This window comes from Jaculus jaculus, chromosome 10 (assembly GCF_020740685.1).
Source record: "Jaculus jaculus isolate mJacJac1 chromosome 10, mJacJac1.mat.Y.cur, whole genome shotgun sequence".
Classification (NCBI taxonomy): Eukaryota; Metazoa; Chordata; class Mammalia; order Rodentia; family Dipodidae; genus Jaculus; species Jaculus jaculus.
Window position 1 is genome coordinate 61,602,466 of NC_059111.1, and position 18,389 is coordinate 61,620,854.

Genomic DNA, 18,389 nt, shown 5'->3' on the forward strand with positions numbered 1-18,389 from the left:
CACCACGCCTGGCTTAAATTTTTATTTGTTTATTTATTTGAGAGAAAGAGAGAGAGAGAGAATGGGTATGCCAGGGCCCCCAGCCACTGCAAATGAACTCCAAATGCATGTGCCACCTTGTGCATCTGGCTTATGTGGGTCCTGAGGAATCAAACCTATGTCTTTTTTTTTTTGAGCAGAATTTATTTTTATTTAATTTCATGGTTCAAACTCACATCATATGCATTAAGTAACCCCATCCTTTCTTTTGTGGACCTCTCCCATTCTTGGAAGTCTTCCTTGATTTCTTTAGTCTACTTTTGCCTTGCTTAATAAGATTTCCACATTGCATCAGAATTTGGAAAATTACAACTTAGCTAACTTGCCTTGTCAACAGCAAAATACGGGTATCAAATTAGTAGCATTAACAGCTATTAGTATTTTCACCCTTTGGGTTGAGGTTACACCTTTTGCCTTAGTCTCCCTAAATTGCACTTAATCACCAAAAGCATCAGAGCCACTGGAACCAAGCACTGTCTCATCAGGATTGGTGAAAACAAAAATGAATCTTTGGGTTTAAAGACGGGAATAGAGTGGAGATCCTGTACTAAATTTTAAATCTCAAAAATAAGAATTGTCTTAGCAGCTTAAATCTTTTAATATAAGCTTAATATTAGGCTTTACTTTGATATGTAGCTTAAAATCAAATCAATTGTACATGCACTGGCACTTTAGCATGAGGGTAAGCTTCTTTAAAATAATTGGGGACCTTTAAAATTAGGCCCTAGTAGAAAAAAGTCCATGGTCATACATCTAGCAAATTCATACTAAAATAGTCTTTGTAGGATGAAAGAAAACTTTACATATGTTACAAGCTTATTACATGTATTTACATGGCTCTTTCTTCTCTAGGTACTCAAATCAGTTTTTAAAAAATTAGTCCGTCTGCAGGCAGATGCATATCCACTATACTTAAGAAACAGAGAAAGCCAGGCATGGTGGCACATACCTTTAATCCCAGCGCACTTGGGAGGCTGAGGTAGGATCACTGAGTTCAGGGCCAGCCTGGGCTAGAGTGAGATCCAAAGAACAGGGCCACTTGGACATAGACTGCTTTGTTCTAGCAAGCCCTGACTGACCTTCACACATACACTAATTAGTAAGTACAATTTAGTAAAATGAGATCTTTAGTAAAAGTTCATTTTCTTTTGGCAGTTAGGTGACTTTAGGACATTTAATTTCCTAATGTCTACATTTTTCAGTCCCTGTATATTTCAGCTATATATCACCTGACTGACTGTAAACTACTGTCTCCACAATTGACAATTTTAAAAGTCACCTATTTCCCAAATCAACCTGAATGGTTCACTTTTATCAAGTACAATTATTTAAATTGCACTGATATGTCACCATGCACATAAATGATAGTCTTGATTATACTTATAAATTACAAGTTTTACCTCCTTAAGTCAATTTGGTTCAGACCAATTCATGACTATGTAAACAGTGCTAAATTTAAATATTAGTACTTCATCTTAAACTTGTACTTTAAGTAAGGTTTTAAGTTGAAATGTCATTATTTCCTTATCTGAAGGATTAAATGAAACTGGAACCCAGTGGCTTGGTGGCTTGGGAAGAACACTTGGTGATGGTGGCTCACTAAACTTGGTTCCAGCATAGTTCTGGTTAGTTTGAGATTTAAAAAGCAAACTGCGACTTGATAGACTAGAGTTCCAATTTGGATTACTAGAAAAATTGTTCTTCCTGCCATTTTGCATAGCCTGCCATGCAGCTGCTGATGAGTTGTAACTGTGTCCTCGTTCTTTTTTCTTGTGAACAATCTTCATCTGGGAATTCTGGTCCTTAGTCTTCTGTCTGGTAAGCTGCTGTTGGTTCTTACTAATGTTTCTAGATTGAGGGGCTGGAATGTTATACCTCTCTCCGCCACCCATCGTTCAGCTTCTATGTCACCTTTCAGTGTGGTTTTCAGATTGCAGGAATTCCACTACTTGTCCTCTTCCTTGCTGCCAAGCCCAGGATAATAGATGTTGCTGTCTGCCAGATCCTTTCCTTTGTCTCAATACATTAGTTTTCATGAGCCAATCTGTTGAATTCAGCCTAGGAGCTGAGGCCAACATCTGAGTCTCCTCAGCACACAAGTTTGAGAGAAGTCCTAGCGACTTCGAGCTGACTGCCGCGGCAGAGGCTCGCTCCTGATCCACGAAGCCTCCCTCCCTTTCCAGGGAGAGCTGAGGTATGGATGGAACGCAGCCCGTGAGCACCTCCGAGTGAGCCACTGAACCCTCCTGCGTCTACCGACAAAATGGCAAAACCTATGTCTTTTGACTTTGTAGGCAAGTACCTTAACCACTAAGCCATCCCTCCGGCTCATGTTTCTTTTTTAAAATCTCAATTGTGGTAATGATTTCATAGTATACATATGTGCCAAAACTGATTTAATTCTACACTTTAAATATGTAAGTTTGTTGGACTTCACTCATACTTTAGTAACACTGTTTAAAATTTATATTGATACTGGACATGGTGGTGCCCACCTTTAAATCCCGGCTTGAGAAGCAGAGGTAGGAGGATCTATGGGAGTTCGAAGCCACGCTGAGACTACATAGTGAATTCCAGGTCAGCCTGGACTAGAATGAAACACTACCTCAAAAAAATAATTTACAGGGCTGGAGGGATGGCTTAGTAGTTAAGGCATTTTCCTGTAAAGTTAAAAGGACCCTGGTTCAATTCCCCAGGACCCATGTTAGCCAGATGCACCACGGGGAGCATGCATCTGGAGTTCGTTTGCAGTGGCTGGAGGTCCTGGTGCGCCATTCTCTCTCTCTTCCTCTTTCTCTGGTTCCCTCTTTCTCTGTCAAATAAATAAATAGCCTGAGCTAGAGTGAGACCCTACCTTGAAAAACCAAAATAATAATAATAACAACAACAATAATAATTTACATTGATAAATGACTGCTGTTTCTTTTTCTAGTAAAAAAAACATATTAATATTATAAGTTTCTTTCTGTTCCTGTAACAGTTATTTCTAGAATGATATTCAATACAAGTATCACTTCCTTTCTGTTATTTGGTTTTTCCCTTTTTGGTGCTGAATATCCAGCTCAGGCCTTTGTACATGGTAGGCAAGCACTGTTACCTTCCGCAGCCTTCTGTTACACTGAATTGCAGAGAAAGTAACATTTGCTCTCCATTCACAAGTAACAGCATAGGGCCTGAGTACTTAGAGTAGACACTGGGTGAGAATTTTAAATTCTTCCCATTCATTGTCACTAAATGAGTATAAATCTCTAAAGGGAAAAAAATGTTTCATCATTTTTTTTTAAAAGATGCCTTTCTACATTGCTGACTGTTCTTTCTCATTCTGAAGAATTACAGTTTTTAGATATGCCACTTCCTTGGAAAGTACATGCTAACATTTCAGAAGGTTACAATTATAATTTGTGAAACTGGGAAGTTATCTCAGTGGTTAGAGCTCTTGTCTTAAAAGTATGAAGAGCTGAGGTGGAACCTCCCAGCCCACGTAAAGAAGGGGCAGCACACGCCTGTAATGGACCCTGTCTCAAATCAACCAACAAACAAGGTGGACGCTTTTCCTTAGGAACAACAGGCCTTTACATGACACACATGCATGTGCACCCCACCCATATGGACACATATAAACATATTAAAAAATAATAACTTGTGCATCAACCACAAAATGTGCTAATGTTGTTTTTAACAATCCTTAATATCACTAGAAGCATTAAACTGACTTCTTTATTAAAAAAATTCTAAGAATCATCAAGAAAATCAGAAAATGATGTGAAAAGGGAGATTGACAGAGCAATGGAAATAATACATAGAAAAGTAGTAGAGGGCTGGAGAGATGGCTTAGCGGTTAAGCGCTTGCCTGTGAAGCGTAAGGACCCCGGTTCGAGGCTCAGTTCCCCAGGTCCCACATTAGCCAGATGCACAAGGGGGCGCACGTGTCTGGAGTTCGTTTGCAGGGGCTGGAAGCCCTGGCGCGCCCATTCTCTCCCTCTTCCTCTGTCTTTCTCTCTGTCTGTCGCTCTCAAATAAATAAATAAAAAATGACCAAAAAAAAAAAAAGTAGTAGAAAATGCAAACTTAATTGAACAAGTCCAAAACTCTCTAGAGGCTCTCAAGAATACTGTCAGTGAAGTGGAGAAACTCTGATCTGGAAGACAAGATGGAAGAAACAGTTGGAGAGTTCAAAGACTTCAGTAAGTTCAAAAGTTCCTGTAAATAGAACATGAGGGAATTGTGGGATACACTTAAACGTCCTAATAAAAGAATCATTGGAATACCAAAAGGAGAAGAATTTCAGACCAAAAGCATGGAGAATTTATTTAACAAAATAATTGAAAGCTAGAAGGGCCTGGAATGAAACACTCCAAAATCTAAGAACCTATGGCTTCCAACCCAAACTACTCTACCCGGCAAAAGTATCCCTCATAATAGATGGTGAAAGAAAAACTTTCCATGACAAAACTCAGCTTTAACTTATATGAACACAAAACCAATCCTACAGAGAGTATTTCAGGAAATTCTCCACAGAGAAGAAACAAATAACCAAATGCCTACCAGAAGCAGATCACAATAACCAAACTCAGAGTAGGCACAAAAAAAATCAAAGCCCATGAAAACACCAACACACATCTACCATCACAATATGGCAGGGATCAAATCAAATCTCATAGTCATTACCCTAAATATTAAAGGCCTTAATTCACCCATCAAGAGACACAAGCTAAAAGGGTGGATCAAAAACTTAGACCCTTCAATGTACTGCCTTCAAGAAACCCACTTGCCACTAAAGACAGACGCCTCCTCAGGGTGAAAGGGTGGAAAACAATATTCCAAGCAAATGGGAATAAGAAACAAGCAGGAGTAGCTATATTAATATCAGATAAAATAGATTTCAAACCAAAAGTAATCAAAAAAGACAAAGAAGGCCACTTCCTACTTATCAAGGGAATGATCCATCAAGAGGATATTACAATCATAAATCTGTATGCACCAAACACAGGGACACCACAGTTCATAAAACAAAACCTACTTGACAATAAAACAGAAATAACCACCAACACCATCATAGCTGGGGACTTCAATACACCATTATCAATAATAGACAGATCATCCAAACAGAAACTCAACAGGGAAGTAAGAGAGCTCAACAAAACCATAGATCACCTAGACCTAATGGACATCTACAGAACTTTCCACCCCAAATCCACAGACTACACATTCTTCTCAGCAGCCATGGAACAGTCTCTAAAATAGACCATATACTGGGTCACAAAGACTGCCTCCAAATATTTAGGAAAACTGACAAAATTCCCTGCATGATATCAGAGCACAATGCTATATTGCTAGAAATCAACAACAAAAGACCCACCAAAAATCCCAATGGCACCTGGAAACTGAATAGCACACTCTTAAACAATAAATGGATAGTAGATGAAATAAAAAATGAAATTGCAAAATTCCTGGAATTGAATGACAATGAGAACACATCATACCAAAACTTATGGGTCACAATGAAGGCAGTCCTCAAGGGAAAATTCATAGCACTCAATGCCTTCATAAAAAAGACAGAAAGATCCCAAATCAATAACCTAACCATCCACCTAATGGCAATGGAAAAACAAGAAAAATCCAACCCGAAGAGCTCCAGAAGGAAGGAAATAATTAAAATCAGAGCAGAAATTAATGAATTGGAAACCAAGGAAACAATTAAGGCAATTGACAAAACAAAGAGCTGTTGTTTTGAAAAAATAAACAAGATTGACAAACCCCTGGCCAATATGATCAAGCAAAAAAAGGAGAGACTCCAAATTAACAAAATTCAAAATGAAAACAGATAGATCACAACAGACACAAGTGAAATTGGGAGAATCATCAGGACTTATTTCAAAAACCTTTACTCCAAAAAACTGGAAAATGTGGAGGAGATGAATAAATTCCTGGATGCATACCATCTATCAAAGCTAAACTCAGAGCAGATTAATCACCTATATGAATCCATTACACTCATGGAGATTGAAAAAGTAATAAAAAACCTCCCCCAAAAGAAGAGTCCAGGACCAGATGGCTTCTCAGCTGAATTCTATCAAACCTTCATGGAAGAACTCAAACCAATCTTCCTTAAACTGTGCCACACAATTGAAGAACAGGGAAAGCTACCCAACTCCTTCTATGAAGCTAGTATCACCCTAATGCCAAAACCAGGCAGGGATGCCACAAGAAAAGAAAACTACCAGTCTATTTCCCTAATGAACTTAGATGCAAAGATCCTGAACAAAATACTCGCAAACCAAATCCAACAACACATCAAAAGTATCATCCACCTTGACCAAGTGGGATTCACCCCAAGAACACAAGGGTGGTTCAACATATGAAAATCTGTCAATGTAATACACCACATAAACAAGCTTAAACATAAAAACCACATGATCATTTCAATAGATGCAAAAAAGGCCTTTGACAAGATACAACATCACTTCATAATCAAAACATTGGAGAGAATTGGCATAGTTGGTACATATCTTAACATAATAAAGGCAATATACAAAGCTCTGAAGGCCCAAATAATACTTAATGGAGAGAGACTGGAGGAATTCCCATTAAGATCAGGAATAAGACAGGGTTGTTCTTTCTCACCTCTGCTTTTCAATATAGTACTGGAAGTCCTTGCTCAAGCAATAAGACAGGAGAAGGAAATAAAATGAATACAATTTGGAAAGGAAGAAGTTAAGTTAGCTCTATTCGCTGATGATATGATTGTATATGTAAGAGACCCGAGAGACTCCATCCCAAAACTCCTGAAGGTGATTAACTCCTATAGCAAAGTAGCAGGATACAAAATCAATGCACAAAAAACAGTAGCATTTCTATATGCAAATGACAAAGATACAGAGAAAGAAATAAGGGACATAGTCCCATTTTCAATAGCAACAACAACAAAAAAATACCTTGGAATAACGTTAACCAAGGAAGTGAAAGATCTATACAACGAAAACATAAAAACACTCAAAAAAGAAATCGAGGAGGACTTGAGAAAATGGAAAGACCTCCCGTGCTCCTGGATAGGCAGAATTAACATTGTGAAGATGACAATCCTACCAAAGGCAATATACAGATTTAATGTAATTCCAATTAAAATACCTACAGTGTTCTTAACAAAGATAGAAAAAATGATCTCAAATTTCATATGGAAAGGCAGAAGGCCTCACATATCCAAATGTCAGAGACCATGACCTGGCTGCCCTGGGACAAAAAGAAAAGCAGCCCTTGTGCGGCTCCTCCCGTGAGAATAAACGACTGCTCTGAGAAATGTTACAAGATGTTACAATCCGAGAGAAGCCACAGGCTGTTCCAGAAGATTACGGCCAGGTGGCCTTATCTCCTCCTTTCCTTGTGCCCCCCTGCTTGATCCCCCTGCTTGCTGGTTGATTATAAAAGAGCTAAAAAATCCAACATTAAATGAGACCTTGACAAAACCTCTGCTTGGTCTCCTTCTTCTTTTCCTCCCGTTCTTTACAGGTTGCAGCCCTCTTCGACCACCCCACGTAATATTGGCCCTGCAGGTCAGGGGCAAGTGGCGCCCAATCGTGGGGCTCGAGGCACAGGTCTCCAACTGGATGACTAACAGCGCTGGAGATCTCCTCAGGACGCCGAGGGACAGTTTGGTGTGCCTGCCTTTTCATCGCTCGCGATTCGGCCATGGCTCAGTATAAGTCAGGATCCTTACTTTTCATTCTCGTCCGATTTTCAGAATGGGCCAAAAACTTAGTAAAGAGGCTCTTTTTCTTAAGGATTTAAAGAGCTCACTCAGGGAAAGAGGAATTAGAGTTAAGAAAAAGGACCTTGTTAATGTTTTTGTTTTCATTGGCATTGTCCAGTGTCCCTGGTTCATTATTTCTGGTCCTGATATTCATCCTGAAAAATGGCAAAAGGTTGGTAAAGACCTAAATTGCCGTATTCTAGAGGAAGGACCTGATTCCGTTCCCTCAACAATTTTCTCCTACTAGGGACTCATAAGAGACACAGTGGAAGAAGCGCATTCAGATCCAGATAAACAACAACTCCTTTCTGTCGCTGAATACTGCCTCCGCCCTCTCTCGCGCGGCGTTTCTTTAGTTTCGCTTTCTTCTCCTCCTGAGAAATCCCCTTGCCCGTCAGTCATTATCGATATAGGTTCTAACTCCAATAACTCTGGTGCTCCCCGAACAATAAAAAAGTTATATCCGCCCTTACCTGAGCCTATTCCCCCGAAACTACTTCTCGGTGTACACCCCTCATTAACCCAGTTTTTTCAAAGAACTGCGATCCCGAGCCACTCGATCTGGGTGACGCTGCTTCCCTTGAGGAGGAGGCTGCTAAGTACCACAATCCCGACTGGCCTCCCGCTGCATCGGCCCCTCCTTTCAGACCGCCCCCTTACCCGTCCCAGCTTCGTGCACCCACTCTGCTACCTCCAGGGCTCCACCCCTCTACCCTGACTGGCACCAAAGAACTAAACAGATAGCTGAGTTACGGGATGTGCTTAAGCTTCAAAAAGAGTTTGCTCAATTATCTACAGATTTAAGCTCTTTACAAGCTTCAATTAAGGAGACCATATTTAAATCCCCAAGTTTAACTGCGACAAAGACCACTAAAAAAACTCCCGCCCTGCGGTGTTCCCTGGCTTTTCCGGTGCTTACGCCCTCCACCGCCATGCCCCAAATTTCTTCTTCAGATGCCCCATTAGAAGACCATGATTCCCCTTCGGCCTCTGGCGCAAATCGCTAATGCAGCTCTTGCTGCCTGGCGTATGATCCCTACACGGGGCTCGGTTACCTCCCCCTTGTCAAAAATCACCCAAGGTACCCAAGAAAATTATACTGATTTTGTGGCCAGACTCACTGAAGCAGCAGAATGTATTCTCGGCCCAGGAGGCGCCGAATCTAAATTCCTAAAACAATTAGCTTATGAAAATGCAAACTCAGCTTGCAGGTCAGTCCTGCGTGGCAAAGTTAGAACAGCCTCTCTTGAGGACATGATTCAACTTTGCAAAGATGTTGATACCTTCACCCACAAAATTTCCCAAGCTGTCAATCTTGCGATTGGGGCCACTATTCAGCAACCCTTTTCCAACAAAGCCTGCTTTAAATGCGGCCAAATTGGGCACTTTTCCAGACAATGCCCCAATAATTCTAACAAGACAGCCATAACCCCCTTGCAGTCCGCAGGGCCACAAACACGGCCCCTCCAACCTGCTATTCCTTGCCCTCGTTGTAAAAAGGGCAAACACTGGGCCAATACCTGCCGTTCCAAGACAGATATCTCAGGAAACCCCCTACCTCCTCTCCAGGGAAACGGGCTGAGGGGCCAGCCCCGGGCCCCTCAACCCATCTGTTTCCTGCCGGCCTCGGGGAACAGTCAGCAGCCCACCCCTCTGTATCCGACTCCTCAGTCCCCTCACCCCCCTCAACTCCACCCACCTCCCACCTCTATCGAGCCACAGCAGGAAGCGCAGGATTGGACTTGTGTGCCTCCACCAATACAATATTAACACCTGAGGATGGAATCCAAATCCTCCCTACAGGAGCCTTTGGACCCCCCCCCTCCTGATATGTTCTTTTTAATCTTGGGGAGGGCATCCTCCACTCTTAAGGGACTTACTATTCACCCTTCTGTCGTGGACAAAGATTATACAGGGGAAATAAAAATCCTGGCCAATGCCACCCTGGGACCTTTAGTTATATCCAGGGGCCAAAGAGTGGCACAAGCCCTTCCCCTACCCTTACAGACCAGTGGCCCTGCCCTTCATGGGCCTCATGGAGACACCAACCCGGACTCCTCTGATATCTACTGGGTCCAGGCTATCACCCGTGACCATCCTTCACCTCCAACTAGATAAAAAATGGTTTCTAGGCATCATTGATACAGGAGCCGGTGCCACTGTAATTTCAAAAGATCATTGGCCCTCAGCTTGGCCTCTTCAGTCCTCTGTCACCCACTTACAAGGAATTGGTCAATCTCAGAACACTTTACAGAGCTCTAAATTTCTAACATGGGAAGATCAAGAAGGAAACTCAGGGACAGTCAAACCGTTTGTGGTTGATGGCTTGCCTATAAATTTGTGGGGGCGTGATATACTAGACCAAATGAAGGTCATTATTTACAGCCCAAATAAGACAATCACTCATCAAATGCTATCTCAGGGCTTTATACCAGGGACAGGACTAGGAAAAAATAATCAAGGCATTATGCAGCCTATTATTCAGCAACAAAGACCTACTCGCTCAGGCTTAGGGTATCACCATTTTTCTTAAGGGCCATTGCACCTCCTGCACAGCAGGCAGATAAAATCACTTGGAAGAATGACTCTCCTGTTTGGGTAGATCAATGGCCCCTCTCCTCAGTCAAGTTGGCTGCGGCTACACAGTTAGTGCAGGAACAGTTAGCCGCTGGTCATATCGAGCCATCTACTTCCCCATGGAATACTCCCATTTTTGTTATACAAAAAAAGACAGGAAAATGGAGACTACTCCAAGATCTCAGGGAAATTAATAAAATTATGGTCCCCAAGGGGGCTCTACAGCCAGGCTTGCCCTCCCCTGTGGCTATTCCTAAAGGGTACCAAAAAATAGTCATTGATCTCAAGGATTGCTTTTTCTCCATTCCCCTACACCCAGAAGACTGTAAATGCTTTGCCTTCAGCCTTCCTGTTACTAACTTTGTTGGACCTATGCCTAGATTTCAATGGAGAGTCCTACCTCAAGGTATGGCTAATAGCCCTACGCTCTGTCAAAAATATGTCGCCCAAACCATTGATCCATTTCGCCTCCGTTGGCCTTCTCTCTATATTATTCATTATATGGATGATATTTTACTAGCAGGACCTGATGCCTCCCAACTTCATGCTGTTTCACAACAGCTTATAAAAGCTTTACAACAGAGAGGCCTCCAAATTTCTCCCGATAAGGTTCAGATAAATTCCCCCCATTTATTTCTAGGCTTTGAATTATTTCCACATAAGATTGTCTCTCAAAAGATACAACTAAGAAGAGACTCCTTTCATACCTTAAATGACTTCCAGCGACTCCTAGGGGAGATCAACTGGCTACGCCCCTATTTACATCTAACCACTGGTGAATTAAGACCTCTGTTTGATCTCCTTAAAGGAGAAACTGATCCTCCCCTTGACATTTTACCCCAGAAGCCATTAATGCCTTGGGTCTGGTGGAGCAAGCTATCTCTGCCCAGTTCATTACCTATTTTTCCCCTGACAAGCCTTTACATTTCATAATCCTCCCTACCCCCTTTTCTCCTTCCGCACTCTTCTGGCAAGGCAACCCCCTTTTATGGGTTCATTTACCTGCCACCCCTCCCAAGGTCCTCCCCACCTATACGTCCTTAGTAGCACAATTGATTTGCTTGGGGAGGGAACAATCTCGAAAACTATTTGGAAAGGATCCAGAAGTCATAATAACCCCATACAATATATCCCAAGTATCCCTGGTTACTTCAGAATGATGATCAATGGGCAATAAGTTGTGTGTCCTTCCAGGGAAGGATGGATAATCATTACTCACCAGACAAATTAATCCAATTTCTACATAAAACACCTATTATTTTTCCAAATATTACCAAACATCTTCCAATTCTGGGTGCTGATCTGGTCTTTACTGATGGCTCTTCCAATGCCAGGGCCGCTTATTCTATTAATGGTAAAGTAACTCCACTGATTACACCATATTCCTCAGCTCAATTAGTTGATTTACAAGCCATTATTGAAGTCTTTATGGTCTTACCACATTCACCTTTTAATCTGTACACTGACAGCTCATATCTAGCCTACTCTGTTCCCCTCTTAGAAACAGCCCCCTATATTAAGCCCACAACCAACGCCGCCCCCCTGTTTTCCACTCTCCAGTCTCTCCTTCATAACCGTATCCACCCCTTTTTTATAGGACACATAAGGGCCCACACTGGGTTGCCAGGACCCCTGACTCAAGGCAATAGACAGGTGGACCAAGCCACACAACTTATAGGCCTCATGCAGAATCCTGACCTTAAGTCACCGGACCCCCTACAACAAGCACAGGCCGCCCATAATTTACACCATCTCAATTCTCAGACACTTAGGCAAAAATTCCACATCACTAGGGAACAAGCCAGACAAATAGTCCATCAATGCAAAGGATGTTTAACCTTCTTACCTGAGGCACATTTGGGCGTAAATCCCCACGGGCTTATTCCTGGGGAACTATGGCAAATGGATGTTACCCACATGCCAGCCTTTGGCAAACTAAAGTTTATCCATGTCACCATTGATACATATAGTGGATTTATCTTTGCTTCCCTCCAATCTGGAGAGGCCACAAAAAATGTTATTAATCATGTTCTCACTTGTCTAATGGTCCTCCCTCAACCTAAAACAATAAAGACAGATAATGGGCCCAGGTACACAAGTAACACATTTAAACAATTTTGCTCACAGCTCGGCATCAGACACATCACAGGCATTTCCTATAATCCACAAGGACAAGGAATTGTTGAAAGAGCTCATCAAACTCTCAAAAATACCATTACCAAACTATAGTCAAGTGGGGGAATACTATACCCACTTACAGGAAACTATAAAAATCTGCTTAATCATGCACTATTTGTAATAAATTTTCTTACATTAGATCAAGAAGGAAGATCTGCTGCAGACCGTCTGTGGCACCCCTCCACTATTGATAAGTATGCACAAGCCCTTTGGAAGGACCCCCTGACACTCAAATGGCAGGGACCCGACCCTGTGCTTATTTGGGGCAAAGGACACGCATGTGTCTATGACACACAAACTAACAATGCCAGGTGGCTACCTGAAAGACTCATAAAGCTATATAACCCACCCAGGGAAAAACCCTGAGAAGTCCCTTAATTGCTCTGTTACAGGAAAGTCAAAACTATGGCAACTACTGAGGTACTGGTTCTGCTATTGATAACCTTACATCCATCGACTAATGCCACAAAGACAACATATCAGGTATTCAACTATACGTGGCAAATAATAAACCAAGCCAATGACATTGTTAACGCCACCTCCCAGGTAAGTCACCCAATTCCCTGGCCCCCTCTCGAAGTAGACCTATGTGCCCTTGCCCTAGGAGCCAACCCACAGTGGGGCACCCCCGACCATTTATGGCCACAAAGCAAGCCTATAAATACTGGAAATCAATATCTTCCCCAGTATGGGTGTGGCAACACGGTTGATAGAACCCTTCTCACCACGGCCCCAATTTATGTCTGCCCCGGACCCTCCCATAGGCCAAGAACATCAAATTATTGCGGCTATAATAAAGATTATTTTTGTGCCTCCTGGCGATGTGAGACTACTGGAGACGGGTACTGGCATCCCTCCTCTTCATGGGACTATATTACAGTGAAAAGAAAAAGTCCAACAGAAGAAAAAGACTTACCCATGACCTCCCTTGGGGGACAGGGAGGACTTATAGTACTTCCCCAGGAAAAATGTAACAATTGGTGCAACCCCATCCTGATATCTTTTACAGAAAAAGGAAAAAAGGTACAATGGGAAAATAACAGAGGCTTTGAGTGGGGCCTTAGGTTATATGTCTCAGGGACAGACCTCGGCCTTACTTTTAAAATTAAACTTCTTAAAACACCCCCTCAGTTCTCTAAGGTTGCAATAGGACCAAATCCCGTTCTTTATCAACCCCCTCCCAATCAAGCAAAGAAAAAAATCCCTCCGTCTCCCCCAACCCCACAAGCTGTCACCAGCATCACCCTGTTCCAACCTACCTTACCACTAGGGTCACCTTCATCGGCAGACCTTATTCTGACCATGGTTAATGCCTCTATAGAGGCCATACATCAGACCAATGTATCTGAATTTCAGGAATGCTGGGTATATTATTCACCCCGACCCCCTTTTTATGAAGGGATAGCCTTATATGCAGAACTAACTGTGACCAATGACACCATGGCATTACGGTGGCAACGGCAAGATGGGGTTGGCCTCACGGTCGCCGAGGTATCTGGGTGCGGGATGTGCCTCCTGGGTCCATCCATGCTTCCCCCTATAGAGCTTCAAACAACCTGCAATCTCACTCATGTTGTTAACTCTAGCTTTCTCTATATTGTTGCCCCTGCTGGCACTTACTTTGCATGCTCTACTGGTCTCACTCCTTACGTTGTAACTTCCACCTTCTTAGCTCACAAAGATTATTGTGTCCTTGTACAACTCTTCCCTAAGCTAACAATACATTCCAAAGATGAGTTCCTCCATTTTTGGGAGGGAGGAACATCTCCGTCACGTGCCAAACGGGAGCTATCACTGCCATCACTCTTGCTGTTATTCTGGGGCTGGGTGCCACTGGAGCAGGCACAGGCATCGCTTCATTAGTCACCTCCCAACAACAATTTAATCAACTCTCTTTGGCAGTAGATAAGGACTTACAGGAATTACAAAAGGATCTTCAAGACTTAAAGGACTCTATGGTATCTTTGTCTGAAGTAGTCCTCCAAAACAGACGTGGGCTAGACCTAGTCCTTCTACAAGAGGGGGGACTCTGTGCTGCACTTAAGGAAGAATGTTGTTTTTATGTGGACAAAACTGGCCTAGTTCAAAATAGTATTGACAAGGTTTGTTCCAGTTTGGAGGAACGAAAGCGTAACTGAGAAAAGCAGGAGTCATGGTACCAAAACTGGTTCTCCACTTCTCCTCTGTTTTCTACATTACTCCCCTCTATTCTTGGTCCCTTCATAGGACTCCTCCTTCTTCTTTCCTTTGGACCTTGGGCATTTAAACGACTAACTTCTTTTGTCAAAGAACAGATTGATTCTGCCACCAGAAATTTGTTGTCTGTCCTTTACCACAGATTGCAGCTACAAGAAGAAGAGGGCCAAACAGATGAGACACCCCTCGGCTCTCCTTCAGACCGACTTGATTTTTCTCCCTTGGCTAACAACAGGTCATGGTTTCAATTCCCTAAATGGCTGCGAGGCTCCCAATGATGGGATTATTATGGTACCAAGCCCAGGGGCACACCGCTAAGCTATGGCCACAGCCAGAGATGAGAATATTGTAGGGCCCATTCCCTGGAGGCCATCCACGTAGCCTAGGACAGGTGGATCACCTTCCATGAGCTGTGATCGCAGCCAATGACGGGATTATTGTGGATCCAGGAGTGGAAGCAGTCCTCATAGTTTAAGACAGGCGGGCCATCTTCAGTAACTGGTGCTGGGATTGGAAGCATGCCATATAGCCTAAGACAGGGTACTTCGCCCATTTCAATTATACAAAGAGGGAGGAAATGTCAGAGACCATGACCTGGCTGCCCTGGGACAAAAAGAAAAGCAGCCCTTGTGCGGCTCCTCCCGTGAGAATAAACGACTGCTCTGAGAAATGTTACAAGATGTTACAATCCGAGAGAAGCCACAGGCTGTTCCAGAAGATTACGGCCAGGTGGCCTTATCTCCTCCTTTCCTTGTGCCCCCCTGCTTGCTGGTTGATTATAAAAGAGCTAAAAATCCAACATTAAACGAGACCTTGACAAAACCTCTGCTTGGTCTCCTTCTTCTTTTCCGCCCGTTCTTTACAGGTTGCAGCCCTCCTCGACCACCCTGCGTAATATTGGCCCCGCAGGTCGGGGGCATCCAAACATATCCTCAGCAAAAGAAATACCTCTGGTGGCATCACCATACCTGATCTAAAGCTATATTGCAAAGCCATAGTAATAAAAACAGTATGGTACTGGCATAAAAACAGGAGTACAGACCAATGGAATAGACTTGAGGACCCAGGCTTTGGGTCAAGCAACTATAGCTACTTGATATTCGACAAAGGCCTGAACAATATAGGATGGAAAAAAGACAGCATCTTCAACAAATGGTGCTGGACCAACTGGATAACCACATGCAGGAAACTGAAACTTGATCCACACATTTCACCATGCACTGCAATCAAATCCAAATGGATCAAAGACCTCAATATAAGACCAGAAACTCGAATACTACTGGAAGAAAATTTAGGAAGTACTTTCCATGATATAGGAATGGAAAAAGACTTTCTTTATCTGTCTCCTCTCTCTCAAATAAATGAATAATTAAAATATAAAAAAATTAAAAATAGAAGCAGGGGAGATGATCCAGTAGGTATGAGTGCTTATTGCATAAGCACGAGCACCTGAGTTCAATCCCCAGAACATACATAAAAAGCCAGGTGTGGGGCTGGAGAAATGGCTTAACAGCACTTGCCTGTGAAACCTAGGAACCCAGGTTCGATTCCCCATTACCCATGCAAGCCAGGTACACATAGTGGCATATGCATCTGGAGTTTGTCTGCAGTGGCAGGATGCCCTCATGCACCCATTTGCTCTACCTTACTCTCTCTCTCAAAAAATGGATAAATAATAATAATAATAATTTTTTTAAAGCTAGTCTTAACCATGCATGCCTATAACCTCAGTCCCAAGCACGATGGAGAAAGAAGAATTGCTGGGACTCCAAATATCATCAGCTCCAAGTTCAGTGAGAGGGTATGTCTTAAAAGAAAGCAGAAAAGTGAGAGAGAAGGACACTAGTCTCCTTTGGCCTCTGTGCATGTGCACAGGGCATGCACATCTGTGCACACACATACAACATACACTATTTACAAACATACATGAAAACAAATAGAAATAAAAAACAATTTCTATAAAGCATGTTTGGTGTGGTCATGCATGCTTATAATCCTAGAACTTGAAAGGTGGATCAAGAGGATTGGGACATCAAAATTATTCTTGGCTACACAGCAAATTCAAGGACAATTTGAGGTACATAAGACCTTGTCCCTAACTGGGAAAAATGGGACATATGTCAGTAAGTAGCATATTACCTGATTAGGAGGCTGAATGTGTTGAATACACTGAAATAAGTGAACTCCTTGAGCAGAGACAAGTGAGGGGTGTAGAGTATGTTGAAACTGGCTCGTGGCAACCAGTGCAACCAAACTTCCCATGGAAATGAACTCTTTGATCATATCGTTCAAGGCTGGAATTAAGCAACAAGCAACACAGTGTAAGCTCAGAAAAAAACATGAAAGGTTAAAATTCTGCTAATTTTGAACTTTAAGACTGAGCAGCTCTTTGATGCCACTTAAAAATTAATTAGGCTGTAACGATAGCTTAGTAGTCAAGGCACTTGCCTGCAAAGCCAAAGGACACAGGTTTGACTCTCCAGGACCCAAGTAAGCCAGATGCATATTGTAGTGCATGTGCCTGCAACTCATTTGCAGTGGCTGGAGGCCCTGGTGCACTCATTTTATTTATTTATCTAAAAGAGACAGAGGGAGAGAGAAAGAGAGAGACAGAAGGAGGGAGGGGGAGAGAAGAGGCACACTAAGGCCTCCAGCCACTGCAAATGAACTCCAGATGCATGTGCCACCTTATGTATCTGGCTTATGTGTCCTAGGGAATTGAACCTGGTTCCTTAGGCTTCATAGGCAAGCGCCTCAACTGCTAAGCCATCTCTCTAGCTCCCAAAAATAAAGCATTTTTAAAAAACTAATTCATCTATTCATTCACTGATTTGCCTCTTGAAGAGCTGTGTGGTGATTTGATTCAGGTGTCCACCATAAACTTAGGTATTCTGAATGCTAGGTTCCCAGCTGATGAGATTTGGGAATTAACGCCACCTGGAGGCAGTGTGTTGTTGTAGGTGGGCTTATGGGTATTTTATTTATGGGTATTTTGCCAGTGTTTGGCACACTATCCTGTTGCTGTTGTCCACTTGATGTTGGTCAGGAGGTGATGTCCACCCTCTGCTCATGCCATTGTTTTCCCCTGCCACCATAGAGCTCCCCCTTAAGTCTGTAAGCCAAAATAAACCTTTTTTTTTTTTTTTTTCCCCCACAAAATGCTCTTGGTTGGGTGGCTTCTGCCAGCAATGCAAACCTGATTGTAATAGTAAAGTTGGTACTGAGGAATGGTGTCATTACTGCTTGAAACCTGGCTGTTTGGCTTTGGCCTTTTGGAGCTGATTTTCAAGAAGACTGTGGAAGAATTCAAAACTTGGCCTAACAGATGCCTTGCAGTGCTGTAAGTACAGCTTGATGAACTATTCTGGTCAGAGTTGAAAGACATGAAGGCAGTAAGAACTACAGACTGTGAGGTTTGGCTTATGAGGGTGAGAAAGAGCTTTGCCTGGATTGGGCTAGAAGCAGTTTGTGTGAGAAGCTTGCTATTATGCCTGTGTCTTGTGAACTTGTGCAGGGTTGCACTGCGTAGAAATGAGCTGGTGTGAGCAGAGGGATATGACACAGAAAAAATAAAAAAATGAAACTGCTGCCTGTTCGGTTGTAATGAATGTAATGTAATGTAATGTAATGTAATGTAATGTAATGTAATGTA

At 42.6% G+C, this 18,389-nt stretch overlaps 2 protein-coding genes across 2 annotated transcripts in view; both read right to left on the reverse strand.

Annotated features, from left to right (window-relative positions):
* Window positions 1–18,389, reverse strand: part of Pex1 (peroxisomal biogenesis factor 1) — an 86,943-nt gene that overhangs the window by 26,334 nt on the left and 42,220 nt on the right. Inside the window, exon 13 of the mRNA XM_045160225.1 lies at window positions 16,877–17,031. Coding sequence (XP_045016160.1) covers window positions 16,877–17,031 — 155 coding nt within the window. The remainder of the gene's footprint in view (window positions 1–16,876; window positions 17,032–18,389) is intronic.
* LOC101611187 (proline-rich nuclear receptor coactivator 2-like) lies at window positions 1,430–2,080 on the reverse strand. The gene has a single exon (XM_045160231.1). The coding sequence runs from the start codon at window positions 1,929–1,931 to the stop codon at window positions 1,515–1,517; it is 417 nt and encodes a 138-aa protein (XP_045016166.1). The 5' UTR covers window positions 1,932–2,080; the 3' UTR covers window positions 1,430–1,514.

Coding starts and splice junctions, on each gene's coding strand:
- LOC101611187 (XM_045160231.1), bottom strand. CDS start 1,931: ATGGGTGGCGGAGAGAGGTATAACATTCCAGCCCCTCAATCTAGAAAC.